Source organism: Clupea harengus, chromosome 22 (assembly GCF_900700415.2).
Source record: "Clupea harengus chromosome 22, Ch_v2.0.2, whole genome shotgun sequence".
NCBI classification, from domain to species: Eukaryota; Metazoa; Chordata; class Actinopteri; order Clupeiformes; family Clupeidae; genus Clupea; species Clupea harengus.
This window is the reverse complement of record NC_045173.1, coordinates 25,198,028-25,225,965: the sequence shown is the minus strand read 5'-3', so window position 1 is coordinate 25,225,965 and position 27,938 is coordinate 25,198,028. Positions and strand designations below refer to the sequence as shown.

Sequence of the window (27,938 nt, the reverse complement as noted above, 5' to 3'; positions counted from 1 at the left end):
CTCAGTTGTTTCATTATATATTTGGCATTAACATTGCTCTATATTCGCTCTTTTGCCTTGTTGTACATATTGACATTGACCTTCATCAGCTTTGTCTCTGTCTGAGGTGCAGTCTATGTACACAGCATTACTGGAAAATAGATTGTATGGAGTGTGAACTGCAGACTGACTTTGTACATGTTATTTTTGAGAAGAAAACCTGAAACACTTTTCACAAAGTCTTGTGACCAGCCCGTAAATAACAAATAAAAAAATGTCTCTATACATAATGTTACAGGATAATTGTTCAGTACATAAAATGTCAATGGCAAAAAAAAGCATAGTGACACAGAGGAACATTGACACAGCACAGTAGCATGTAGTATTGTATATTAATTCTGCTAACGAATTATTTTCCCAGCAGGAAAATTGAATTTGCACTACTGTATGATCACACAGAGAACTTGACAGATATCAATTTTACACAATGAGGTACTTTGGTGTACCTTTTTCCACCAACCTATTTTTTTCACACTGAGGTCAATATACAGTGACATTAATTAGAATCTAATAAAGTGCCCAGTTGTTTTGTATTAAATGAAATACAATTACAGCGCCAGGGGGGATTGGTTTAAAAAACAGGAGTGTGCTTCTCTTCGGCGTCAAAATGAACGTGTATGGCATCTGATTTGTTTGGTATTACAAACATTTGACACACTGAAGCCATAACACAGTATTTAATTGCATCTCATAGTTATGAAAAAACAAAAAATATAATTTTTAAAGGTGCCTTTAAAACATTTAGGACCTCTCTACCACCATGATACCCTGTTGATCATACCAGCCAAGCCAAATAAACAAATAAACAAATAAATAAATAAATAGTCTTGTGCTTTTGACTTAGCGCTGAGACACGCAACCGTCTTGCTGTGGGTAAAATGACAGGAGCCATTTTGCTCTACAAACATACTGTATCCAGCCAGGCCATCACCTTCTGATCAAACACAACAAGACAACACATACTCAAAGCACAGGGAGAGCAAGCAGTGTTTAGCCTCTTAGAGTGTGTCTGAAATAAAGTGCAATGCGAGCAAATTCTCACACTGAATTTTAAACAGGTTAGGGGTTCTGCCCAGGTACTGGGTCATTAGTCATCTAGGACACACACTCGGCATGGTAAACTGAGCCCATCTGTTTCAGGACATAGACGCCATGGAGTCTGTCTCTCCACTTCATTCCTGTTTCAATAGAATCTTGCACTACATAAATGTGAATGAATAGGGGCTTGGTCTACTAAATGACCTGGATTAATGTTCCTCGGTTTACACAGGCCAGTGTTTTCTTTTTTTAAGATATTAAAATAATTGTTCTTTATTTCAAAAGATAATGTTGTTCTCTATGATGCCAGATAGCTGACAAGCAGTAAGTAATCAATCAAAACGTGTGTAAAAACATGCCCTATCCTAACATAACTGGCCAAAGCTGATTCATTGTTCTGATGCAAGCCAAGAATAAAGTTAGGTTCATTCTAAAGGGGACTGTGTATCCATATCCTGTAGTCTGTATGGTATCTACCATCGTAATCGTGATATGCAAAATAACTGCCTGACAAATCACAAGCCTTAATTGATCCCACTTAAGGTGGCTCCCAAGATCCAGCCAGAGTGAGAGTGTGGGCACTCCTTCAAATGGGCCCGATCTGATCCGACTGCTATCCAAGCCTAAGACCACATTTACAATTTATTGATGTAAAGCTTTTTGTTCTCAACAGGACAACTGCATTTGTTTTGTATTATGTTTTCCCAAAATATTACTCCTGAACTTGAGTGTAGAAGGGTCTAACAGCAATAATGGTCCTGGATCCTGAGGAGTTCAGTCAAACATGACTGCACAGTTAAAATACAGGCTAGGGAACACTATAGAAAAAAAAAAAAGTTTAAATATTGTAAAAAACAAACATTAGCACACTGGGCAGAATGAATAGAAGCACTGATAAGTTTGTATTAGAAGCACATATGAGAGATCGGATGAATTTTCTTTTTAAGCTTGGACATTTTTGAACACATTTATTATCCTACTCTAATTGCAGTATTTGTATTTTTTGTATTGTTACCTCTAAAATAAATATCATGCAGACAGACGTGTTTTATCTTCTATACTTGAATGAAATGATTGTCATAAATATTTCTGTCTATGGGCATGAGATGTTATTGTGGAACTCTTTAGCCCATGGGATGATCATCTACCTACACATGGGTTGGGTTTGCTATGATATTGAAACTCTTATGCGACTCTCTCTCCTCTTATTGATCTATGTTATGCCATATGTTATGTCATGTTTGTCATTGTGCTTTGAATTTGAAAAACAGCTCTAGTGAATGCTTTTTTTTGTGCAAAATGTGAAAAGCAAAAAAAAAAAAAAAACACACAAGTGCATTATATAAACTACATTTCTGGTGGATGCCCTTTTCATCTCAGCTGTTCGCCCCTCTCAGGGAAACTTCCATGGAGTTTCAGAGACACAACCCCGCAATGATGCCTGCACCATAGTGCCTTAATGACAGAATAAAAAACCCAACTGCACACAATGTTGCTATGGACATAAAGCAGTTATGAGTTCAAAAAATGTTTGCATAATGTAAGCAGTCTCATCTCAGACATGAGGGGGGCGGGGGGGGGGGGGGGAGTTGAAAACCTATTCTACCTAGATCTATGAGGAAGGTTCAGGTGTTGTATGTACAGTTCTTCACACAGACAAGGCAACAAGAATGATATGGCTTTGGAAGAGCACGTACATATGCACATGTGTGAATTTAATTAGGCTGTGGTTCCCGTGAGAGATGGCTGGATGAATGTACGGTAGGGAGTGGAAAAGGAATGCTTGCCACTGGAATGAGTAGGGCTACGTTGACTACGAAACAAGCTCCCCGGCCACGATGAACCATCCACATCCATCCTCCCTCTTCCTGTGTGGCTGTAGTTCGTTTTGCTTTGTTGGTTCCTGTCTCAGCCATTAACACTCCCCCTGCTATATCCCCCGCTCTCATCTGTCTACATGACGCTGCATTTGCCCTTGAGCTTGTCAGCTCGTGACTGTTTGCCGGAGCGCTTGCCGTCAATGTTCAGGCTCATGTTCCTCTTCTTGTCCAGGTTGAGCAGCTCCTGGAAGAGCTCCGTGACGTTGTGGTTGGTTTTGGCCGAGGTCTCCATGAAGGCACACTTCCAGGAGGTGGCCTGGGCCTCGCCGTCCTTGGTCTCCACCTCGCGCTGGGGCTCGTCGAACTTGTTCCCCACCAGCATGATGGGGATGTTCTCCACGTTGCCCTTGATGGCCAGCACCTGCTGGTAGATGGGCTTGAGCTCCTCCAGCGACTGCTTGCTGGTGATGGAGTAGACCAGGATGAAGGCATGGCCCTTGGAGATGGACAGGCGCTGCATGGCGGGGAACTGGTGGCTGCCCGTGGTGTCTGTGATCTGGAGGGTGCACACACTCTTGTCGCAGCTGATCACCTGCCGGTACGTGTCCTCCACCGTGGGGATGTAGGTGTCCCGGAAGGTGCCCTTCACGAAGCGCAGCACCAGAGAGCTCTTGCCGACTCCGCCGGCCCCGAACACCACCACGCGGTAGTCGTTACTCTGCTCCGGCATCTTGGGCGTTACCTGGGGGTTTCCTTTCCTAGACCTGATGGAAGACGATAGAAAAGAAAATTAGAATGCAATTTGTCATTACATTTACATTTAGTCATTTAGCAGACGCTTTTATCCAAAGCAACTTACAAGGATGTATACACATTTTACATTTACACTGATGGCACACTGCACATCAGGAGCAATTAGGGGTTCAATGTCTTGCTCAAGGACCCTTCGACAGGGAATGGAACTAGCAACCTTCTGATTACTAAACGACTTCTCTACCTCCTGTACCACTGTCGCCCACGCCCATTTGTCAGCATAGAACGTGCTGTTTTACATTAACCCAGAACTGAAAAAATAGTTTTCACTGTGGGAAAAATACAGTGCTGACTAAGGACAGCACCTGAACATTTGCTGTAGGGTCAATCAGCAAGCTATGAGAAGAGGTTTTGTTGTTTTCAGCAAAAAAGATGCTTTTATTTGAAAACAAGCTACAACATGGATAGGCTGTTACAGCATTTATGCCTTAATGGGATGTACGTATATATCTCTTCAGTGAGCATACATTTGTTAAATGCTAAGGAAGAAGTTGATTTGAATGCTTGTCTTCAGAGAAAAGACTCTTCTCTCTACTAGATTCATCAAAAGCATATCGTAGCCTACATTCAGTAGGACCTCTGTCTAGCTCACAGGTAGGTGCAGAGAGATTGGGGAACGAAGTTCCATCAGAGAGAAAAGAACATAGTAATGAATAAGACTTAGAAAATATTAAATTAAAAATAACGAGAGCGGGGTAACGAATATATAACCTAAAAGACATCAAAATATATTTAGCCTATGTACTTATGACTTTCTCTTCCTCATCCTCATATTTCTCTATCAAGGACACCAAGAAGTGCTCCTGCTCAGGCAGCAAGCCACTCACTGTGTAGGGCACTCGCAAGTGGCAAAGAGCAGGCTGATGTTGGACGTCTTCAATAGGCCTAATATGTTGACACATAATGCAACAAAGAAATCTGATTATTGTATACAATTTTATTTTTTAAATTAGCATTATTTGTGTGTGTGTGTGTGTGTGTGTGTGTGTGTCATAGGCTTACTCGGAGATGTTTTTTTTCTTAAGTTAGGTATGGAAATGTTAATTTTTTTGCCAAGAGTAGGGAATATTTATAAAAGCAAACTTTTAGTCATATTTGCTCAAACTGTCATTCTATCCACAGTAGCACACCAGACAGATTATCTGTAAATTCCAACGCGATCGAATGAAAACAACCAATGAGAGCCAGGAGGCGTGTCAATCACTGCCCGTGCACAAACTGTGGGTAGCCCCCCGTCCTGCACATGTACTCACTCTGTCAAGCTCAATTAAATAATAATAATAATAATAATAAATTAACAAACATTCGTGAAATCCCTCTTAGAGAACACCCGTCACTGCAAAGATTCATTATTATTGGGGAACGGGGCCCTGGATTCATTTCCGCAGCCTTTCATTTTAGTACACTAGCAACATATGAAACAGTTGAGACACAACCAAACAGTGTTCATTATAAGTTCATTATTATGCATCTGTGCTAAGCCCTAAAATAACGTTTTGCTTCCTCTGCAGAATAGGCCAGTGAAATATTTATTACATCCTAGGCGACAAAAAAATGTAGTCACAGCGGAAAGATCTCAGTACAACAAGTATGTGTGTGTGTATGTGCAAACCTCTGCTGATATGCATGTGTATGCATTTGCGTTTTTAATTTGTATAGTATGTGCCTCATTGTACACCTCCATTCCTATCAAGATCCAAGCCTATCAATGACTCATTCCTCTAGTGGGTAGTGGTAAGGACTGGCTGGGGACACTGTGACAAAATCAAGGATTGCAGGATCAGGAAGAGAAGAGAAAGCACAACAGTCATTGTGCTCAATTCACTTCAATGGCCACATCCAATTACAGCGGCAGAGCAAACGAAAAACAAGGGGGAAAAGAAATGGTAGGGAACTGCAACAATGGGACTGCCAACTGCACACTGGTCTCTAATTAATGCATTATAATCACGGCTAATCAACAGCTGGTTCAGCAGTACAACAATCCACATTACTATCATTCGAAGATTGGGTGAAATTACATGGCATTTAAAGTGTTGCGCTGAGATTGCAAATAAAATGTACAACCCAGGGAAATTCTAATCTCATTGTGCCGTGATGCTGCTGACAGTAATCTTTCCAAGCTGGCAACATTGCCTGCCTTCCCCCACCGTTCGCTTCCTAGCAGGAAGAGAATTGCTGTGTCCACCCTGATGAAGCTCAAGTGGACACACTCTGCATTGGAATTGGCCAGGACAGGACGTGCTCACTAGTGTGCAACAAGCCCACGAATAGACAGGCAGACGGGCAGCCGATCTGGTCTGAGTACCCCACTGTGCCTCTTCCCAGTTCTCCTCGTGCTGTCAGATCAATAAGCAAAGACACTGAGGCTTTGATCAATGGCTGTGTCTGCGGATTTAAGCCCGATGACAGGGCACGCCCCCCTTCTACCCATTGGGAGGGGAGCTGCGGATGCCAGGCTGCTCCCTGTGATTGATGTCAATCCTCCGGAAAGCAAGAGTTTCTTATTTATTTATTTGGTGACTTATTAATGGTTTTAACGGATCTATCCATCCAGCCAGACTCCATTATAGATTAAGTATGGCACTAGCCGAGATTGCTATGCGTGTCATTCCCATTCAAGGTCCTCCAGAGCGCTCCCACGGATGTGCTGATGCGGCAGAATTTGGGAACAACCTTGCCTTTAAGTGCCAGCTTTGAGAGTGGACGAATAAAGAGAGTGCCATTCGAAAATCAAAACCTATTTTAGTCCAACTACTAATGTATGGCTTTTGCTGACGCAGGGGGATCGGGCACAATCATTGTTGGTTAACATGCTATAAATGTGAATTGTGTGCTATACACATGTTCACATATACATAACACACATGGTTTGTACTCATGTAAAAACACACATGCAAAAGCTGAGAAGTATAGGAATATTGTGAACATGAGACTCATATAAACTCACAGACATAAAGGGAAATGATGATGATGATGATGATGATGATGATGATGATGATGATGATGGTGAATGGATTCCTAAACTTCCCACCTAGTCAGTGCTCTTTTACAGAGCTGTTATGACTGTAAGAGTGGGGTTTGTTGTCCAACTCAAGACATTAGACCCCAGTCTTCACTGGACTCAGCAAGGAGCTTTATGGCACACACCATTCTGCCTAAAGAGCAGCTTTCACACCATGACACATGCCAGCCTGCGCAACAACCACCCAGGGAGTGCTATTTGCCTCCCATGCCCATAAAAAAAGGCTCCTCAACTCATCAAGAGCAGCATTAAGGAGCATTAATTACTGTGTTTGAGTTTTTTGCTATGAAGTAGGCCGTTCACAGCAAATGCAGGCAAGACTTGACTCGCAGGCTGACCCCCCGCCGTCTCCCTCCTCCTCCCGTGACCCTAGTTTGCTAGGGGGGTCCGCAGCAGCTGGAGGAAGCAGCTGTGTGTATACATTGGAGTCTGTGTATGCGGCCGAGCGAGAGCGATCCTGTGGCTGTGTGTGTGTGTGTGTGTACACATGTGCGGGAGATACTCCAGTTCAGCACGTCCACTGGGGGATTCTCTCGCTCCGTGGGAGAACGTTGGTTACTGCAGGAACAGGCCCTAGGGGCACGGCCATGAGAGAGGGAGTATGATGGGGGGGGGAGTGCTGCACTAGGCGAGGCAAGGAAACGTTCACAGGCTCTGGACTTGCATCATGATTGTCAGAGACGGTTCATGCTTTATTATGAGAACAGGACACAGCATGACATGGCACTGTGGTGGTTGGCACTGTGGTGGTTGGCCCTGTGATTGCAGCGTATGCCCACAAGATTTTTTTTTTTTTCTCAGAATAGGGGCTTATAATAACAAACGCAGTAGCATGTGAACGTCGTCTCGTGCATTGTCTAGAGATATCATGCCGATGCTGATCTGACCGAGTGGAAAAAGAAGACTTAAATAAAATGTAGATGGGGGATTTCAGTCTGTTAAGGCAAAGTGACACATTCTGCTGTGCTGTTCAATAACAAGACCTCACAAATCATCAGCATCTCCACCAGTCAAACAAATAATCAAAAGCTTCTGGAAACACACTATGAACACCTTTTGCTTTCTTTTCTTAACGGTGTAACTGGTCTTATCTATTTTGAAACAGTATATTGCAAGTGTGATGAATGTGCATGTCTGTCTGTGTGTGTGTGTGTGTGTATGTGTGTGTGTGTGTGTGTGTGTGTGTGTGTGTGTGTGTGTGTGTGTGTGTGTTTGTGTTGGCATAAACACACCTCTATCACAGGACTTAATGTGAGAGCAAACCCACTGCCTAAAAATACCCAGCATCCATCTGCCATCTCTCTGCACCAAATGTTGTGTGGATTAACGCAAAGCCATTTCCACAGATCTCCCTCACTAAGTTGCGTGAGGGAATGCAGCCCATGACAACCAAGTGAGAACTTAAATTGTGCTTCAGTTTCCCTGACACTAGCAATGCAGTCAGCTTTCATTAATCCGCACACAAATACAGTAGGAAGGGCACAGATCCTCAGTCATCCCAACACCATGGATTTTCATGGACTATTGTAGAAGGTTTGCAAAATAATGATGCAATAAGCAAAGGTTTAGGTTAAGGTCTTAAAAACCATGAAAAACCATATCTAGTGTGCTATTATTCTCAATGGTACAATGCTACACACAATTCTGTAAAATACACAATCTTTCAGCTTGTAGTTGTACATCAGTATCAGTGGCACATGAAATGCAAGGCGTACATGAAATGCATTGTGCAGGTAAAATGTAGTACAATGCATTAGCTTTTCACAGCAAAGCAGATCATTCGTTTGGGAAAAATGATTTCTCTACCACTCATTTAAAGGCACACAAAGTCGCCCAGATAAATTCACAGAGTAAAAACACAGCAAAATCAGCATACCCCAGCTCAAAAAGCGGCCTGTCTCAAGTCCTCCCTTGCATATTTCCCCTTCCTTTGTGATTTGATCATTCGGAGACTCCTTGTCAGCATAAAGGACAACAGTGTTCCTGATGTGGTTCACTTTCCGTCTGTCAAACAGATTGCCCCCACTGTGGGCGGGGCTTACTGGCTAATCATCATGCTTAACCTCGTCTGTGCTCCTGCACATGATTCCATTGACCCAGTTCAGAGGATTTAATACTCCTAGCATGCAGCCAAGACATAAACCAAAGCCTGCATCATATACAAGCATTCCTATGGACTGCTGGTGAATTTCCTTTTCCCATAGCATGTTTTAATTCTTTTCACAAGGCTTACAGATTTAGCAGAATAAAAATGGAATTAACGGTGTCAATAAGGGAAAGTATTCCTATGCAGATAAAAGCTGAATTCCTTTGATGAAGTTAGAGGTAGCTCTGGTTCAGATGTACATATGCGGTGCGTGTCAAATCTATATCACCAATGTCACATGATCCGCAATTATTCGGATATTTTGTCAAATATTTCATTGACAACATGTGTGATGTCTGAATATTTGCACCATTGCCAGTAAGCAGGACCGGTTTTCGTGTTCTTGGAAAACCAATACGTGCACAGCACCGTGGACAGAGGAGCAGGGGGTAGTAAATGTCCCAAAGATTTGTCAAGGTCTAACCTGTTCATCTCTAATGAGGATGGTTATTGACTCTGACTCTTCATTAACAGCATTCATTAATTAGCGGTGAGAGCACCTGACCTGCCTCTCATCTCTACTCCGCAGAGTATCATCCCTGCACTTGATGGATGATCAGTGGGCTGGAATTAAGAACTACTTACTGTCATACTAGGTTCTAAAGGAGGATTTAAGGGTTGACTTAACTCATTCAGCCTCTAGATGGTATAAAAAAAACGCCATTCTAACAGGCCTGGGCAGTCTATTTATCATGGTAGCATGATGTTAGCACTGTCAAAACTGTGATACACGTATCCATTCTTTTCACAGCCCATCGATTTAAAATTTAAAATAGAGCTCAATTACATGGGCAGAGATGGGAGGGAGCACTCTTTGATCCCAACTCATAGAAGTAAGAGACATGTCCATAGCGTATACTATAAATGAAGACCATAATATGTTCTCACGTGGCCTGTTCCAGTGAAAGCCTCTTAGATACTGAGAAACTCTTTGCAATGTTTTGTTGTTTGTTTGGTTTTTTGGTGCACCACAGATCCAATGACCAACTATCAAGCTGAATATTCTGGCCTACAGCACCCGTTCTTGCTATGGGCCAATATGAATGTGACTCCACAGTGCACAGTTTAGTGGGCTACCCTGAGGCTAGGCCTTTGCTTAATGGGATACCACATTAAAGAAAAGAACAAAAGAAAGACCGAGGATCGTTGAGGACAGGAATACATTATGAAACACTGAAATCAATCTAACATGTGACAAGCAAAGGTTCTGCGTCATCTAAACATGCATTATTCCTATTCCACATGCCTCCGACATACTGTGCCAAATTCATGAATTTACACCAAACGTAGAATACTGCACGGTACGGGGTACTAGGCCTATACTCCGTAATGTGCTGTAACCAAAATAATGTCCCTACAAACCACTTATATCAGCTGCACCAACAAAGCCATTGCCGTCAATGTCTGACGTCGTATATCATCCAAAAGGGAAGCATGGACGTCAAACCGCCTTGTGTGCATGGCCCTTACTTTTACACGAAGCCATGATCTCTAGGTGGTGATCACAACTCACTACTCACATACTCTGCAGCTCCGTCGCCGCAAAGTGTACCCTTATGTGGAGTACATTTAATTCTTCTTTTTCCACATAAGCCAACCACGACAGACTATAACCAAGTAGGCTGCGCTGATTGCTATCCGTACAGAACCTGACAGCGTTCACAGACTTTGATTCAGGGAAAAGGCTATTGCTAATAATGACCCATTTGAAACTATTGACATAAACAATATTCCTTTTCCGTGGCAGCTATAGTATTACGCAAGGTTTACAATGTAGTCCGACTCGCACGCATGTAGGCTATTGTTTTTGTATGTGTTTGGGCATAACGTTCCCTAGCCTGCAGATAACAAAGGCACCGTGGATTATTCTTTTCAGTTTTTATACGAAGGGCTTTTAACGATCTCGATACAAATGACTTGGTTTTGGGGTAAAGTATGAGTTGAGCATCCCCCTAAGCGCATCCGCAGCAGTTTGTCGATCCACCCTTAGTACATCATACGCAGCTCGTTTCATTCATAAATAGCTGGGGATTGTCATCACGCTGGTCCTGTCATTATTTCCATGCCGTGGTACTCTGCCCATGAAAAGAATACGTTTTAAACCCTCGCCTAGAAACTGCCCCACCACTCGTCTAGCTAAACGATAAATCATTCATTGTTATATTTAATGAAATTTTCATTATCACAGCAAACAATTCACCACAAGCATACATGTTTGCCCCGTGACAAGAAGAGCTGTAGACCAATAAAACAACAATAAACAAAATATCCCAGTGCTGACGTCTCCACAGTACGCACATAACGGTAAAAACACGCAAATTCGTGCAAAAATAGCAACAGATTTTGTAATTGAGCAGCGATTCAGATTACCTACCTGAACTTCTATTAAATCCTTCCGTGTGACTTCAAAATAAACAGGTGAATGACAGACCAATCACGTCCTAAAGCATTTTACAGAAATAATGAAGACCAGATACCCTATAGTCCAATCTCAACTACGTCTCTCTCTCTCTCTCTCTCTCTCTCTCTCTCTCTCGCTCTCTCAACTCGTTTCAACCTTTTGATTCCAAAGATAGAAGGTGGGAGGTACTTCCATTTCCCATCTTTCTTAAATAGGCACACTTCACTCCAACGTTCAAATGAAGAGAAGGGTCGGTGACGAGCAGATATGCGGGGATTTAGAGTCCTGCATCGCAATTCGCCCTCCAGTGTTCAGAAATCGAGCCAATTATAGCTAAACACTGGTATCCTTGAGCAGAATGGGTGGGCTTGCCCATGTTGGAATACATTCTCGCTATAGCTGTATACATACAGTCTACCATTTTGCTCAATGCAGCATTTCTGCCGAGGCTGCTTGAATTAACATCGATGCGGATGACGGATGAGTCACAAATGTTGAAGCCCTATACCATGCTGCGATACAATTTCTGAATAGCCTATAAGTCTTGTCCGTTAAGAACATGTTTAGAACCATGTGCCACGGTGTGTGCCATAGATGACTCATCTTACATTAGATTCATGTGATGAAACAAAATGTGTGTATATTGGCTTGTTCTGAATACTAAATAAATACTCCATTGTCCACACTAACACTGTGACAACGATGCCATCCTTTGATCCTGTTTTACAATTGCCTCGTAATATTAGAGGGTCCGGGTTGCGTCCTTTTTATTGTAGTCTTCTGTTTCTGAATTTTCTGTCAGTAGGCTATCATTAAGCATAAATGTCTCACCCTGTGTCAGGAAACCAAACAGCATCGCAGTGTGCTAGAAAAAGGACTTACCCCTCCCTGACAAATTCCTCTATTCAGGAAATGTAAGGCAGCAAAAGCAAGCAAAAGTGTTTGCAACTCAGATCATGTACCAAAAGAATATACTGAAATGCTTTTTGGATCGTATTTACAAGTATGTCACATATAAAATTACCACAGATAAAGAGTAAAGACGAAATACACTAATATTCCAAATGAAATGTATAACTCTGATGATTTCCCCATCATCATTGCATGGTGCTCGTCAAGTGGCATCCGGTCACCATTACCTGGTATCTTCCTCCCCCACCAATCTCACTCTGCAGGGGTCTGTGGGTGTGAAGATGAGGACTTTAATGGCCAGCTGGCCAAACAGATGCCAAGGCCTAAGGAGACCGACTCCTTGCAGAGGGAACTGGTTGGTTCCTCTGACTGAGGTGATGTTCAAGGTGAGTGTGCTTTAGGGCATACTTACATTAGGCCACAGGACTTCTGTTTATGGTCGAATTTGTGCACTGCTACTGTTGTTTGATAGGATGGTGCTTGGGAGGGTGCCTTCAAGCCAGAGACCTCTAGGAGGCAGAATTTCTTCAAAAATGACCCAATATCATGTAGATGTAAACACAATGTATTCACAAACCCATCAGTATTTTTGATGTGGAATTTATCCTAAAATTGTTTGTAAATTTTGATGGCATCTGATGAGATGATCAATATGTATTCGTGCAAGGGCAAAATAATATTTTTGTCATGAACACAATATTCATATCTGAACGCTCTTGCGCCAGATAGAGCTTTTCGATTCAGACTGCCAGGGGTTGCCACAAGTGGTAATTGCACCTTTGGGCATATTTGGATAGTCACTACTGTAACAATTAGGGAGGTTAACGAAGCATCTGCTTTCCTTGAGTAAGAGACTGTAGCATTATGTTCTGATTATTGTCCAAATATTCTGTTCTCCCTGTGTCTAATGTTAGTGTGTATGACTTTTTCCGTGTTTATTGCTGTGATGATGTGTGATGCCTGTGTAGTGCCCCTGTGTCAGTTTAGCGTTATCTTTGCACCTTGTCACAGCCAGAAGGCCGGAGATGAGGACCCAGACTCAAAAGCAACATCAAAGATTTGAAAATGAGAACTGGTTTTAATAAGTCCTGTCTAAAAAACTGTTTTTTTGCAACAAAAACCTAGAGTAGTTTCTCCTCCACATGAATCCAGACACTTGAAATAGGACAAAAAACTTACTATATTTTGCAGATGAGACACAAATATATTTAGAGCAGTACAGGCACTCACAGAACAGGCAGACAGTAAAGACCAAAAGTCTTCCTGGGAAGGAACCCACATTTCATAATCCAATACATGAGGCAAAAATCATTATCCCAAAAAAAACAGGAAACAAAGTCCAAACAACCAGAGAGGACAAGGCAAATGAACAGGCCTTGAGTGTTTCTGGCAAGATAACTCCACACCGACTGACCCCCAGACCCAGGTTTGCACAGTAGATGGCATGTGTGTGCACGGCCATCGTATCAAACTATCAATGTCATACGCCAGAGTCACTCTCACCCACACCTCTTTGGCGGCCATGCTGCTGCTCAGACCGCAGGAGCTCCACTCGGAGGCACTGGCCAAAATGCCGCCGCCCCAGTGTGCTGGCTGTGGTCAGCTGTCTCGCTGGGATCCAAAAGCAGTAGACAAGACAGCGCATCGTCCGTCAAAGAGCAAGTTGGAGCAAGTCTGTTCAGCTGACCAAGTGCTCACCCAGGCTTACGATTCAAATTGGGCCTGGAAAACCTCCCAGTCTCCCCAGGCACCACCATTTTTGTTTACATCCCTGCTGAAAGCTCTGACTCTTTTTCTCGCTGACTTTGCAGCCCCAGCACGGACATGCCGGTCCTCTTTCTCCATCTTGATATGGACTGTCAGCTCTATTATTGTCCTAACCCCCAATTTGGCAAGCTAGCATGAAAAATCCAATCCAATCCATTTCTTGGCTTTACATTACTGTAGAAGGAAACCGCAAGGCATTTTGCTATGACAGACACTAACGGTAGACAGATAATGCTGACAGAATTGGGTCTGAACTAAGGTATTGAAATGAGAATAACACAGACAAGCAGGCTAACATTCCACACATCACTGGACACAAAAGGGAGGCATGAAACACAAGATTCTAACTAAGAACACTTAGAAACACAACTGCATAGCATGCTGGGATCACTTACCCCCTGCACGTTACAATATGAAATTAGGCTCTTTACGCCCTTAATAATAATAATACAAATAAATAATAATTCATTTTATTTGTAACGCACTCTAAAGTGCTTTGAAGTGTGGTACAAGGCTTTACAACAGAAATTTGCAGGTTGAAAACTGTTTTGTATATGACTGTGCCCCCCACACAAACAAAGAAAAAACCGAATAATAAATTAGATATCTCTAGACTGAGATGGGGGACCTAGCATTCAATAAACAGAATGCACTGTATGTAATGTTGAGAGGTAGTTTTACATTTTCGGTCAAAAATGTATAAATTAGAATGAAACTGTTGCGTTTCATTTTTTTGTCACCTTCACAGATGGAAAGCAAAACCATAGTAGTCTTCCAGTTTCACTAAAGGCGACTGAGTGCCTTAGATTCTGCTACTGATGTACAACCATATGACATGAGTAGCGCTGTTGAAACGACCGGAAATTACGTTGGTTCTGTTTATGCTAGCGTTACTGGTTGCACTTTCACTGGAATAGGACATTCGTGGAGGGCATAGCAAGAAGTCAAGACAGGGCACAGCCAGACAATCAATTATCTAGAAATGTTTTCTCTGTCTTCTACATTGCAACCACAGGTATGACATTGGAAAAACTTGCCTACTTGGTGGTCGGTGCTCACAGATTTGATTAGCTTGTTGTGCTAAAGATATGAAGTTAGCACTAGCTATCTGTGCTAACTGGCTTCTAGATAGTTTAATCGCTAGTTTATCTTAAATCAAGCAGCCGGTTTCAGTGATAGTCCCAGAGTAAACTTCTGCTATATGTGTACCATGTGTCGGCAGGTTAACCCAAGAACATATAACATTTGCCAGAAACGGTTGGGGACGAGGAGAATACATCAAGGCCTATATTTATGGATTTGTCAGCTACGTAGCTATCCAATGAACCTGGTATCGTTAGCGAATATACATAAACATTGGAGTTTTGCGGATTTTACCAAGTTCGGTTTAAAATTGCTGGCTAGGCACCTAAACACTTAACATAAATTATATTTATGGCCAGCTGGCTTGTTATGTTGATCAGCTACCCAGTCAGCTCTACTCATCAGACCACACTCAACTGTGTCTATAACAACATCATAGTCATAAACATTTGGTAGATGGAACGTGTTTCGTTGGATTGTGTTGGTTGATAACATGAGCAAGGAACCGACATTTTTTCAGATGTGTGATGCATTGTTTCAGTAATAGTGAAGCAATTTCACAGGTAGACCTGTCAGGCTTGTACACTCAAATTACTTGACACAAGTTTTCTCCACACTCCAAGTCAATAGCTTGAATGAGATCAGCATTTGCAGTACATTTCTTTGCTCCTTACTTGGTAATTAGAGAACAGGGTTAATTGTGACGGTTAATAAGATGGACTCGCTTTTGCTTTCAGGTTACAGTCCAACTGAGCCACCTCATCAATGCCTTTCATTCTCTCAAGAGCTCAATTGGTAGCACACCTGGCAGAGTTCAGCAGAGAGATCATGCCTCAGAACAAGATGTACAGATCACAGAGGTAATCTCTCTCTTACACTAACAGGCACACACAAACAAACAAACAAACAAACACACACATACATACAGTACATACATCAGTTGTGCTTTCGCACCATCCTACTCTTACACCCCTTTTCTCTTACACACACACACTAATCTCACCAAACAAAACGTTACTCCAACTTTCTACAGCTCTTTCCTCTTCATCATTTCTCTTTCACTCCGTTCTTTTATGCATTTTGAGATGTTGCTTATAGTAGTTTTGAATACTAAAACATTCCTCAGAATATTTCCAGTTTCCCCAAACAGATCTGCGTGTGTTCTGTAATCTGCAGACTATCTGGAGCCTGAGGGAGCTGGGATTGACAGACCTAGGGGTAGGACAACTGGATGAACTAGTGAAGACGTTGTTGCCCTGCATTGTCCAGCAGGGGGCACTCTCAGCCCCAACCCCAGCAAAAAGCCTATGGAGAACGTCACATAGCTCGACAGGGTCATTCTTCCACAACAAGCATGGTGAGAGGCATTTTTTAACATGAACATAAGCATTCACATGTTACTTAATGCTTATGCTATGTACATAAAGATTTGATGTTTTGAATAAAGTTGAATGTATATGTGCTCATGCAAACTTGACTTCCTGTCTTGTTCTGATTCTTTAAATCTCTTTATGCAGGATTTTCTGGTGGGCGTATTTGTGGGGCTTCATCAATCTTCTGTAGACAGAGTCCTTCTCCTCTACAGACTTTAAATGCAGATATGCAGTTTCGGCCATGTAAGTCACTCATCAGTAAGTTCATCAGGACATTTAGTTTCTTAACTATCTTGGGCTGTTAAAAAAAACCCAGTAAAAACGTTTACTTCATGTTAAAAGAAAATGTTTACTTTATGTTAAATATAGTTGAATCATAATGGATATATCATTGGAACTGGTTGTCGAATGGCATTAGCTGAGAAGTCTCCTACTTTTTTTTAGTATGGCAGCAGAGTCGCAGCTTTAAGACCTTGAAGTCTAGAACGAGACGACTGCAAGGTTTTGATCGCTCAGTGGAACCTGAGGGCTTCACTCCCTCTTTCATGAAGGTTTGTTACGCCGTGTCTCGAAGACTAGGGGGCGAGCGGCCGTAGCTCTGGAGCACCAGACGTCATCACTTATGACGATATGTGAATGTGTGATCTCTCATTTACAGGAAAAGTAAATGAGTTGTTTTAACCATTTAAAGTTTGCATACATCAGGCCCAGTTCTGAATCAGATGCCTTCATCTTATGTTAATGAATAAGAGATGGCCAGGAACATGACTGCAGGAAAGAGAACAAGCTCAGTAACATAAGAACACCCATGCTCATTGTGAGAGATGTACCCTAACTCTTCACCATAATGTCGTTGTTGGAACTTGGTCTACTAAGTTATACAAACAATTCAGTAAAAAGTAATCCAGAGTAATTATGAAGACGGCACTCCCAGTTTTATATTGCAAATGTTGTTAATATATTGATCATTATGTGATGTTGAATGTGTTCTCAGACTGACATTAGCTTGGTTTATGTTTTTCCTCTGAAGAGTTTTCTTACACGAGACAAGGGACAAGAGGTGGAAACTCTGGACAAGCTGCTCAAAACAAGAAACATTCCCACTGGACAGCATGATGCTTTCAAGACTGGCTTTGCTGATGGTTTCATCAAAGCCCAAGCACTTTCTCAGCGCACACAAGGTCTGACCCCTCTCTTAGTGTGTGTGTGTGTGTGTGTTTGTGTGTGTGTGTGTGTGTGTGTGGGATTATTGTGTGCCTTGACATGTGATAACATTTCTGATGTTCGGTCCATATGCCTGTTTTTATTTACATGGTAGAGGCCTTGAGGCGAACCCGACTGATCCTGCTAGTGCTGCTGTTGGTGGGCCTCTATGGCCTCTCTAAGACACCCTTTCTGTCAGGTGAAGACTCCTTTTCTATCTTGGCCCAGTTTAGCTTGCTTTGCAGTGCACAATCTAATTGTTACTAAAGTAAATGCACGTTTTGCTGCAGTTTAACTGGTGCAGACTAATTGTTTATGGATAGTATTCCCTTGCTTTTCTCACCAATTCACCAAATGTGTGTCTGTCAGTGTGAAACCCATGCATGTGGTGTTCCCCGAGTGCCGCTTGAGTACGAACTTTTAATCTAACCATTCCGGACAGTGCGATTTCGAACCACATCAGGAATGGACTCGGCGGTGGACCCTGTTCAGGTGAAGAACGTGACTTTCGAGCACGTCAAAGGGGTGGAGGAGGCCAAGAATGAGCTGCAGGAGGTGGTGGAGTTCCTGAGGAACCCGCAGAAGTTCACCGTCCTCGGGGGAAAGCTGCCCAAAGGCAAGCCTGCAGATCTAACTCCACCTGCCAAGGGTTTCATGAACCAGTACTACAGTACTAAGTGTCTACATGTAGTCAGTTAGATGAAGCATTTGGTTACTAAAAACGATTGTGTTAGTTTTCCAACAGGTCTTGTAAACCCTGGGAATCAAACTATTAGACCCTATTCTTGGTAGTATATTTGAGTGACAGTGGAGTGTTTTTTTTTGTGATTGTTTGTTGTGTTTCTTTTTGATTTTTTGATTTAGCATTCCCTTTGTACAGGAGTCTTGCTGGTTGGACCTCCGGGCACAGGGAAAACTCTGTTGGCCAGGGCTGTGGCAGGAGAGGCTGATGTACCTTTCTACTACGCCTCTGGATCCGAGTTTGATGAGATGTTTGTGGGTGTGGGAGCCAGCCGCATCAGGAACCTGTTCCGTGAGTGCTTCAGCCCTCATTATGGGACTCTACAGCACCCCAAATGGACACCCAACACCAGTCCTTATTTTCTAAAATGGTGAACCTATGTATGTGCTGTCCTCAGGGGAAGCCAAGAGCAATGCCCCATGTGTGATCTTTATTGATGAGCTGGACAGCGTGGGGGGCAAGAGAATCGAGTCGCCCATGCATCCTTACTCCAGGCAGACCATCAATCAGCTCTTAGCTGAGATGGACGGGTGAGCTTAGACAAAAGACCATTGTAGTGCTCTTCACATTATGGCCTGCTTGTGCCAGTCAACAACACACTTCTGCCACTTGTTTTTTGGTTGGTTTAGCCTTACCTGATATGACTATATGACTGAGGTGTGTCTGATTGATCTATAGGACTGAGGTGTGTCTGATTGATCTCCGATTTGAATATTCTCAGGTTTAAACCAAATGAGGGGGTCATCATCATTGGTGCGACCAACTTCCCGGAAGCTTTAGATAGGTAAGTCTATTGTGAATGAACCCTTTGTTTTTTTGGTTTGTAAACTCTTTGTTAATTCTGTCTGAGTATTTTGGTCAGAGTTCAAGGGAAACTTTGACTAGAGACTATTAGCGATCGAAATCGGTCCAGTATTGACTTAGAATGCTAAAACCAGCAACCGTGAAATGGCTATACAATGGAATCTATACAATTGGCCTGGCATGTGGTGCTGGAGTGGGTACTCAAAGGACAGTGTCTCTCTTCGATAATCGACTACAGGCACTGAATGGGGTGCTACATCAGAGACCAGAAGAAGAGACAGATGAAACACAACAGTCATCTTCTGCAGTTTGTTTACAGTTATTGAGGTGAACAGATGCAGGTTTATGTCCGGAGGGATCCTTTCTGTGCGGTCAGACCCTTATAATAACATTTACGAGCCTGACTGTGGCTAAAACAAGCAGTTTACTTTGACGTGCATGCTTGCTCCATAGGATTCCATTGAATAGCCGTTCCTAGTACAAATTTGGACCAAAAAGACCACAAAAAAAAATAGGGCTTGAAAAATTCTGAAGTTGCCCTCTAATCCCACGTCCCCCCCTCTTTCCCCTCTTAAACAGTGCTCTGATAAGGCCAGGCCGGTTTGACATGCAGGTCAACGTCCCCAGGCCAGATGTGAAAGGACGCACAGAGATCCTTAAGTGGTACCTCAGGAAGATCAAAGTAGACACAGGTACATCTGTTTGACTACAGGATCTAGCTTGTTATAGTTTTTAATCTGTAAACGCGTAATGTATGAGACCATGTGCTGTCTGCCGCAGCTGTTGAGCCAGGGGTGATTGCCAGGGGAACGGTGGGGTTCACTGGGGCAGAGCTGGAGAACCTGGTGAACCAGGCAGCCCTGAAGGCAGCTGTGGATGGCAAAGACATGGTCACCATGAGGGAGCTGGAGTTTGCCAAGGACAAGATTCTCATGGGTAAGTAAGTAGCCGAGGTAGAAATGTTATGATTTTAGGGTAGACATTTAAGTATATACAAATAAAATCAGAATCAAATCCTCTGAAAACTCACACGGATAAGGGTGTAGTTTTACATTCTCCCTTCTTCTCGCCTGTCTCCCTCATCTCTCAGGCCCAGAGAGGAAAAGCGCAGTGATTGATGAAAAGAACAAACAGATCACCGCCTACCACGAGTCTGGACATGCCATCGTTGCATATTACACCAAAGACGCCATGCCCATCAATAAGGCCACCATCATGCCACGAGGCGGAACCCTGGGCCATGTGAGTACCTCACTGTTGCCTTCTGTTACCAGGACAACCCAGTCGGCGCTTCCACTGGTGTGTCTCTCGCTTAGGTCGAGGTGCAGTGTGTTGAAAGATGGAAATGCGGCAAGCCTTAGAGCTAAAAAAAAATCGGAATATAAAGACGTAAACATGCAGAAACACTAGACACATTCAGTGGAGACCATCTCTTTGCAGTCCACATATTAGTTAGAACAATACGACCTTTTAGCAAACGAAAAGGATCTGTTTGCATTTGTGATGTCTGCCTTCTGCAGGTGTCCATGCTGCCAGAGAATGACCGATGGAGCGAGACGCGATCCCAGCTGCTGGCCCAGATGGACGTCAGTATGGGGGGGCGCGTGGCCGAGGAGCTCACCTTTGGGGCGGAGTTCATCACCACAGGTAAACACACGCACGCTCACTCCTCTTCTTTTGACCCGAGTTCATCACCACAGGTAAACACACACACGCTCACTCCTCTTCTTTTGACCCGAGTTCATCACCACAGGTAAACACACACACGCTCACTCCTCTTCTTTTGACCCGAGTTCATCACCACAGGTAAACACACACACGCTCACTCCTCTTCTTTTGACCCGAGTTCATCACCACAGGTAAACACACACACGCTCACTCCTCTTCTTTTGACCCAAGTTCATCACCACAGGTAAACACACGCTCGCTCGCTCACTCTTCTTTTGACCCGAGTTCATCACCACAGGTAAACACACACACGCTCACTCCTCTTCTTTTGACCCAAGTTCTCTTTTAAAGAGAGATATCCTTTTTTTTTCCCCCATTTTTTATTTTGTTTTTGTTTTTGCTTTAAGGTGAAGCTGTAAGACCAACATTAATGTTTCTCCTGTAGGTGCATCGAGTGACTTTGAAGGTGCGACTAAGATAGCCAAAATGATGGTGACTCGATTTGGAATGAGTGAAAAGGTAGGCAGCTATACACATCAGATGCTCATTATGCACCATTCATTCCATTGAATTAGTCATTATCTCTAATCTACTGACACATTGCACAAGTGCTTAAGAGTGCTAAACAATGAAAACATGTATGTGTGTGTGTGTGTGTGTGTGTGTGTGTGTGTGTGTGTGTGTGTGTGTGTGTGTGTATATGTATTACATTCTTTAAAATATATATATATATTTTTAGGTAACAGATTAGACTGGTTTACCCCAGAATCTGAAACCACTAGATACAAAGAACACTGCAGACATACTTGGTCCCAGCTGTCAGTACTATCTCTACTATAGCAGGGACCCTGAACACATCACACACAATCACACACAATCAGTGTTTCGTACCCTACCACTGCTAACAGTCGTGCTAGCTGAACATTCATTCTGTGCTGCCAGGGGAGCTGAAGGACAAGGCTGCTACTGCTGATGGTGTTGAAGTGGCCTTAAAGGTCTCTCCTAATGGGGACCGGGACAGGGCACTTGTAGGCTGTATGAGATGGAGAGTGAAAGTTTAGTCCTAGCACATTTTGTTCCTCCATTTCATTTCCTCCACTTTGTCTGAGAAATGTGTGTGTGGAGGGGAGGGGGGGGGGGAGAATGATGAGCGGGTTAACTTTGGTGACTGCTGGTGGTGACTCTAGTGTCCTTGGTAGATAGTGCAGCTTATCATAACTCTGCCTGAGCCATGTTCTCCAGTGGTGGGGATAGGGGATGCTCTGTGCTGCCTGTATTCTGCGTCTGTGGTTAGGTTTATGATGATATAATATAATAATAATATGTAAATAAAAGTAACTTTTTCTTGGTCATGTTTAACACGTTTACCTGTAGCTGGGTGTCATGACCTATGCAGACCAGACAAAGCAGAGCCCAGAGACACAAGCAGCCATTGAGAAGGAAATCCGGATACTCCTGAGGGTAAGTAAGATCATCCATACTACTGTAAGGAATAGACAATAGGCCTCAGGAATGTAAAACATGTGGACATCAATGATTCTGTTTTATACTAGTGATTCTATGAGTCATGCTCAGGCAAGCCAAATATGACAGGGCAATTAAAGAATTATAAATGAATTAAAATTTACAAAAAAAAATCGTAACTCACAACAAACATTGTCTGCCAATTCCATTTTGATAATCATTGAGGCGTGTGTGCGTGTCCTCTTCTCAGGACTCGTACGAGCGGGCCAAGGCACTCCTGAAGAGCCACACCAAGGAGCACAAGAACCTGGCCGAGGCTCTGCTCAGGTACGAGACCCTCGATGCCAAAGACATCCAGATGGTCCTGGAGGGGAAGACCCTGGAGACCAGATAAGCTCCAGAAGCTCCGTGGCTGCTGATGGCCGGAGTTCTGAATGTATATGTGCAACAACAACACGTCAAAGCCGCACAAACTAGTCTCTCCAAGTGTTTTTGCCCACGTGTTTAGGCTACAGCCCTGTCACTTTGTCCCCTGATCCTCGGCAACGCGAGAACAACTCAAACAAGGCCCTTGGATCTTCACTCGCACAAGGCCCGGGAAATTTCCCCCCAATCAAAGTATGGCCAAGTATGTTTTGTGACGACTGAGGCAGTATGCCGACTGTTTCACTGTCTGTTATCCACACTGTTCCTCTGCACTGGAACGATTCAGCTGTTCCGTGGCAGAAAAGCCCATGAGCAGCAAGCCTACAGATCATGTGACTAGTAATAAAAAAGAAACATGGTCAGCTTTACATTACTGTTTTCAGCTGTCATGTCATGTCATTTGATTTGTGTTTCACCACATTAATGTGAGTTGTGTGTGTGATGTGTATATATTTTCCTTTTTTTTGTTTTTAAAAGGTGGCATTTCAGATATCTGTAGATGGAGAGATCAGTCTCTTGAGAGGTGGTGCAGAACAGTGTGTTGTAGCACTTTGGTCAATGCAAAACTGTACGTGTATATGTTTTAAGTGAATAATCATCTTCATCTTCACTATCTGAACCCGTGGAAAATGCTGCTTCCTTTCGGTCATTTGCAATTGTATTCACAGCTTGACTTCTGTAGGTCACTCCTGCTGTGATGAGTAAGTGTGTGAGGGTGCAAATACTGAAGGAACCCCTTGTGTGTTTGCACAGAGTTGGACTGATTAGCTTGAGAAAAAAAAAATCTTTAAAAGGGCTGATCAGTTGAATCCATGAACTTTTTTCTTATGAGAGACTCAGGGATGTGAAGGGATTGATGCCTGGAGAAGCCAGAGCTGTGTTGTACAGCTTCCTTGTTTCATGCATATCAGTGGGAGGAAATATTTTAATTTAATCTAAATTAGTTTAGCTATGGTCTATCAAGAGAGTCTCTACTCTATGCTCAGTATAATGTACTCAGTTTCTTTTATCAAACTGCAAATTTATTTTTAAATTACCTACAGCTTAGAAAGATATGACGGTTTATTTATGCCACCCTGGGTATGAGAGAATAATAAGCCATACCTGAAAGACTCAACGCCTCCCTCTATGGTTATAAAGATGTTCTTGTTCAGTTATTCACTTCATTACTGGTTGGCATGTTAAATCCACACAAGATATTATCTGGTTATGTTTATTCAGTGCCCAGCTCTTGCCCTCGCTTCCGCATCATGCCCTTGTGTTTGCCTTTTACCCAAGCTATATATTGTATATACTGAAAACACTTAAATGGGAATATTGTATATAGGTGTATAGAGGTATTTTAGGTTGAGTATTTCGTTTTCATTTTAATTTGCTTTTTGTGTCCAAACTTGTTGACAGATTTGTCGAAACCCAAGCTATAAATAAAGTATACAACAACTCCTATTCCATCATGCATTTGTGGTTCTTTGTAATGTCTCTGTACATAAGACACCAACAGAATTGCATATCCCATTTGTACTCATGCTATTTTGTAGATCTTAAGTAGATTTTAAAAAGCACTACACCAGAAATAAAAGCTGTGGAAACATTTTAAAGTCATTAAACAGATTTATTGTAAAAAAAAAAAAGAAGCACTTTCCAAATATAAGTCATTAGGTTACCGGTGTTACATGTTCCTCCAAACACCTCTTGAAAAAGGAATGCCAGACTCAGTGTGTCACTGACCATGTTTTTTGTTTGCTGCATGTCCCCAGGAAGCTCAAAAACACAGGAATGAAGGCTATACTGTGAAGCAGCCCAAATAGGATTACTAGAGACATTATCTTGAAGAATGTCCTGAAGATGTAACTTGAGGAAATGGAGAGTACCATTACCCCCACTAGTGTAGACAGCGCCCCCTGTAGGATGGGGTAGCCCAGGCTTGACAAGGCCTCCGCCACCCTCTCGTTGGTGTTAGTCTTTGGGCTGGAGGCATAGGCATACGAGATGTGAGCTGAGTAGTCCACCGCAAAGCCGACGCAGATTATCAGGTTGATCATGGAGACGGAGTCCAGGCTGATGTCACAGAGTGTCATGAAGCCAACCACGCCCATGATGACTGAGGCGATGGCAAAGGTCAAGGGTCACCCACAGAAAGGGCTGGGGATGAGCAGTAAAGATACGACCAGCATCACGACAGTAACCACCGCAACAGTCTGAATGGCGATGTCCTTAATCACAACGTACTGGTCATAGTATATGAAGGACGGGTCATAGACCAGTACAGGCATCAGGCAGTCTTGTGTGGTTTTCCTGAAGTCTTCTAACATTTTCTTTTCTTTTTCAGAAGAGTTAATATGAACAGTCTGGAAAAAGAAGCGTGATGCGCAAGTCACGTTGTCAGATGAGATGTTGAGGTCCTGTTTGAACATTGGATAATGGTCCAAAAAGGACAACAGGCTCTCTGTGTGAATGTAGCTTCTGAGCTGACATTGATTTTAGTCTTGTTTGTTAATTCTTCAAAAGACTGAAGCCATGACACAGAAAATTCTGGGCCGACTAGGGTCAAATTTTTCAAAATGCTGTATGCACGTGTCCAGTTTGTGTCGTGCCTCTTCCTCCCAGTAGGGATATGTGTCCTGCACTGCTAGCATCACCATCGGACCATGTTCAGAGAAGTATTCCTTCTCACTGTCATGGTATGTCTTTATATACCACCCATCTTTAGCAAGGTTCCCAAGATCTATACCCTCCTTCATGTTAACGCATCCATAAATTCCCACTGCAAGGTATGCAGCATAGAGAACACATACCGAAACCCCCGTCCAACTCGAGACCACACACGGTCAGTAGTACCTCCTCAAGAATGTCCTGCATTGGCTGTTCTACCTCTGTTCCTGTGTCATGATCATAAGTCCCTCCCACACAGCAAAGACCAAATGTTCTAGAACTTCCCTGTGGAAGCTGTTCTGGAACCTTCACGCAGGTGAACCAGTGCCTGTTGCTCTCCTCCCTTCTCCCATTCAGTGCCAGACATGCTCCGAAGAAGGTGACATTAAAGATGTGGCAGAACAAGGCTGCCGTGCCTGTGTACAGGCAGAATGACTGCACCGAGCCAAACGGGATCCTGCAGCTCAGGTAGAAGGCCAGGACATCTGTGATGGAGATGGAGATGGCCGCCACCCTGAATGTGTGTGACAGCCGGTCTGAAACACTGTCCTTCACATTGGTTTGCTGCCAGCTTGAGGTCATGATGAACATGTCATCAACGCCAATTCCTATGAAGTAAATACATGTTATGACAGGTAACAACACAGGTAGGGCAGTCTGAATTGTAAAATTGGAAGCGGATGAGTATGTTTTTTTGATACGTTATAAGTGAATGTGTGAGAGAAGAGGATTTTGTTCAGGATCAGGAAAGGGGATGTTCCCACTGTTATGACAAAGGGCACGCCCATGGCAAGCAACAGGCCAAAGCTACTCAGCACAGCAAGGCCAGTGGAGAAGACACAGAGACAGGCCACCCACACCTTATTCCTGACATTGTCTAACCTGTCAAATTGGTGTCCCGTTATTTTTATATTTGATCTGTTTGATCTGTCTCTAAATTAGGCTGTTGTAATTCCAGAGGTTATGTATAGACATGAATAGATATAAATCTAATTCTATTTTAATCTTTTATGGAAGAATATTTAAAACCATTGATAATACAAGATACAAACCTTAAGGAAGATAAAATTGAGAATGAAATAGCAATGACATATGCAATGGCAAAAAAATGGATGACACTCTTTGAGGTTTTCTCAAATTCCTCCTGTCTTGACTTTGTTGTGTAATAAGATATCTATAAAGAAAAAGCATGAATTACATAGTTACTTCAACAAAGTTATTCTGTCATCATAATAGCCTATGTTTCTTATCGTTAAATATTTGAGCCTGCAACACTGCCCTACCTGTGTTGTCGTTTCAGACTCGAAGGACAGTACATCTATAAACTCAGTCAGCCATATACCAGACTTTTCACCATCCTCTTGTAAATAGAAGAACAGTCGTATCGCTTCTGCACTTAATACTACAGCGTTACTGTCCACATTCACGCCTCCGATAAAGTAGCCCATGTGAGTACTGCCATTTTCTGAATGATGCACTGGAAATGTTACATTAATTGATCGGAAATTACTTGCATTATAACTGACCATATCCAGTAAAGTATTTGAAAAACAATTATGGTTCATTTTGGCACAAATATCACTGTATTTAAAGGTTTCTTCGCCAGACGTGGTTGTCATTTCACGTATTATATTCTCGATACGCAAGACCTCTTCAAATGCTTCTGTGCTTAAAATGTTTGTTTCATGTGTGAGTATCACTGTTGCGTAAATTCCTTCCGTGCTTAGTCGCAGACTTGAAAACATAGACAGGTCCTCCGGAAACGTATCTTGGATATATTGCCTTTCCAATTTCCCACGTCCGTCTACAGGAGTGAATTGTTTTTCAATATCGTTTGACGTCCTCTCCTCAAGAAAGTAAAATCCTGCTCCCATCATTCCGGACAAAAATAAGGGAATTATAAGAAAATACCAAGGATGCAGTCCAATAAACTTGCCAATTATCCCAAAACAAAACCGTAAATGCTGTTCAATGAAATACACTTGTATCCTGGCCATGGTTCCTGTAGCCTCCTGTAGCCTCCTGAGCCTCTTTCCAGTGCTTATTAGGCTGCCAGCGCACCCGAGTTCCTCCACTAAACGACTGCCACAGTGAGCCTGTCCAGTGTCCACACTAACTTCTCAAAGCACCTGAGCCTTGGCTACACAATTTATGTGGAAATAGCCGGGGAAAAACAGTAGATGCTCAATAATATTTGCAATGATATCTATATTTTCTCTGTGTTTCTCAAAATGCTAACGCAGTACTTGATGTGAGGCTGCTAATAAGCAGAGTGAGGCTGATGGGAGGCTGTCTTTGCATTGCCTTTTGTATTTCTCCCTGGGTAGCGATTTCAAAGATTAGATTACGTGAAAACACTATAATTTCCCTCTTCTCATTCCATTGCCTCAAGGCGCCTATTCATCTTAACAGTGGTGGACAATACTGAAAGAAAGCAGTTCATCATACAACCACACCTGAGGCAAAGGGTGTGTTCACTTAATGATCTTGAAGCAAATTCAGTCACAATTGTATATCTTTCCTTTTCAACAGGCACGTACAATGCCTTTGCAGAGTATTCCA

General features: G+C 42.8%; 2 protein-coding genes across 5 annotated transcripts; one reads left to right on the top strand and one right to left on the bottom strand.

The window, feature by feature from the left end:
* Positions 1-352: 352 nt before the first annotated feature.
* diras1b (DIRAS family, GTP-binding RAS-like 1b) lies at positions 353-11,763 on the bottom strand. Of its 2 annotated transcripts, none has more exons than XM_031560043.2 (2): positions 11,256-11,763; positions 353-3,661 (listed from the first exon to the last, which is right to left on the bottom strand). In XM_031560043.2, the coding sequence occupies exon 2, from the start codon at positions 3,625-3,627 to the stop codon at positions 3,031-3,033; it is 597 nt and encodes a 198-aa protein (XP_031415903.1). In that variant the 5' UTR covers positions 3,628-3,661; positions 11,256-11,763; the 3' UTR covers positions 353-3,030. The 2 variants fall into 2 exon arrangements, with proteins under 2 accessions (XP_031415903.1, XP_031415904.1); XM_031560044.1 differs by lacking the exon at positions 11,256-11,763 and adding an exon at positions 8,612-9,217.
* Positions 11,764-14,804: 3,041 nt separating this feature from the next.
* Positions 14,805-24,170, top strand: yme1l1b (YME1-like 1b). 3 transcript variants are annotated; one of them, XM_031560090.2, is made up of 18 exons: positions 14,805-14,976; positions 15,782-15,904; positions 16,221-16,401; positions 16,562-16,675; positions 16,862-16,968; positions 17,448-17,598; positions 17,736-17,819; positions 18,084-18,236; positions 18,501-18,653; positions 18,760-18,892; positions 19,084-19,146; positions 19,746-19,858; positions 19,947-20,102; positions 20,257-20,408; positions 20,687-20,813; positions 21,280-21,353; positions 22,209-22,295; positions 22,549-24,170. In XM_031560090.2, the coding sequence occupies exons 1-18, from the start codon at positions 14,944-14,946 to the stop codon at positions 22,690-22,692; spliced, it is 2,148 nt and encodes a 715-aa protein (XP_031415950.1). In that variant the 5' UTR covers positions 14,805-14,943; the 3' UTR covers positions 22,693-24,170. The 3 variants fall into 3 exon arrangements, with proteins under 3 accessions (XP_031415950.1, XP_031415948.1, XP_031415949.1); XM_031560088.2 differs by having other exon boundaries at positions 14,806-14,976; positions 18,063-18,236; XM_031560089.2 differs by having other exon boundaries at positions 14,807-14,976; positions 16,562-16,660; positions 18,063-18,236.
* Positions 24,171-27,938: the final 3,768 nt, after the last annotated feature.

Bases quoted from the DNA above. Each gene is read 5' to 3' on its own strand.
- diras1b (XM_031560043.2), bottom strand. From the start codon at position 3,627: ATGCCGGAGCAGAGTAACGACTACCGCGTGGTGGTGTTCGGGGCCGGC.
- yme1l1b (XM_031560088.2), top strand. From the start codon at position 14,944: ATGTTTTCTCTGTCTTCTACATTGCAACCACAG. The intron at 19,147-19,745 runs GTAAGTCTATTG...CCTCTTAAACAG, and splicing joins TTCCCGGAAGCTTTAGATAG to TGCTCTGATAAGGCCAGGCC. The intron at 20,409-20,686 runs GTGAGTACCTCA...TGCCTTCTGCAG, and splicing joins GAGGCGGAACCCTGGGCCAT to GTGTCCATGCTGCCAGAGAA.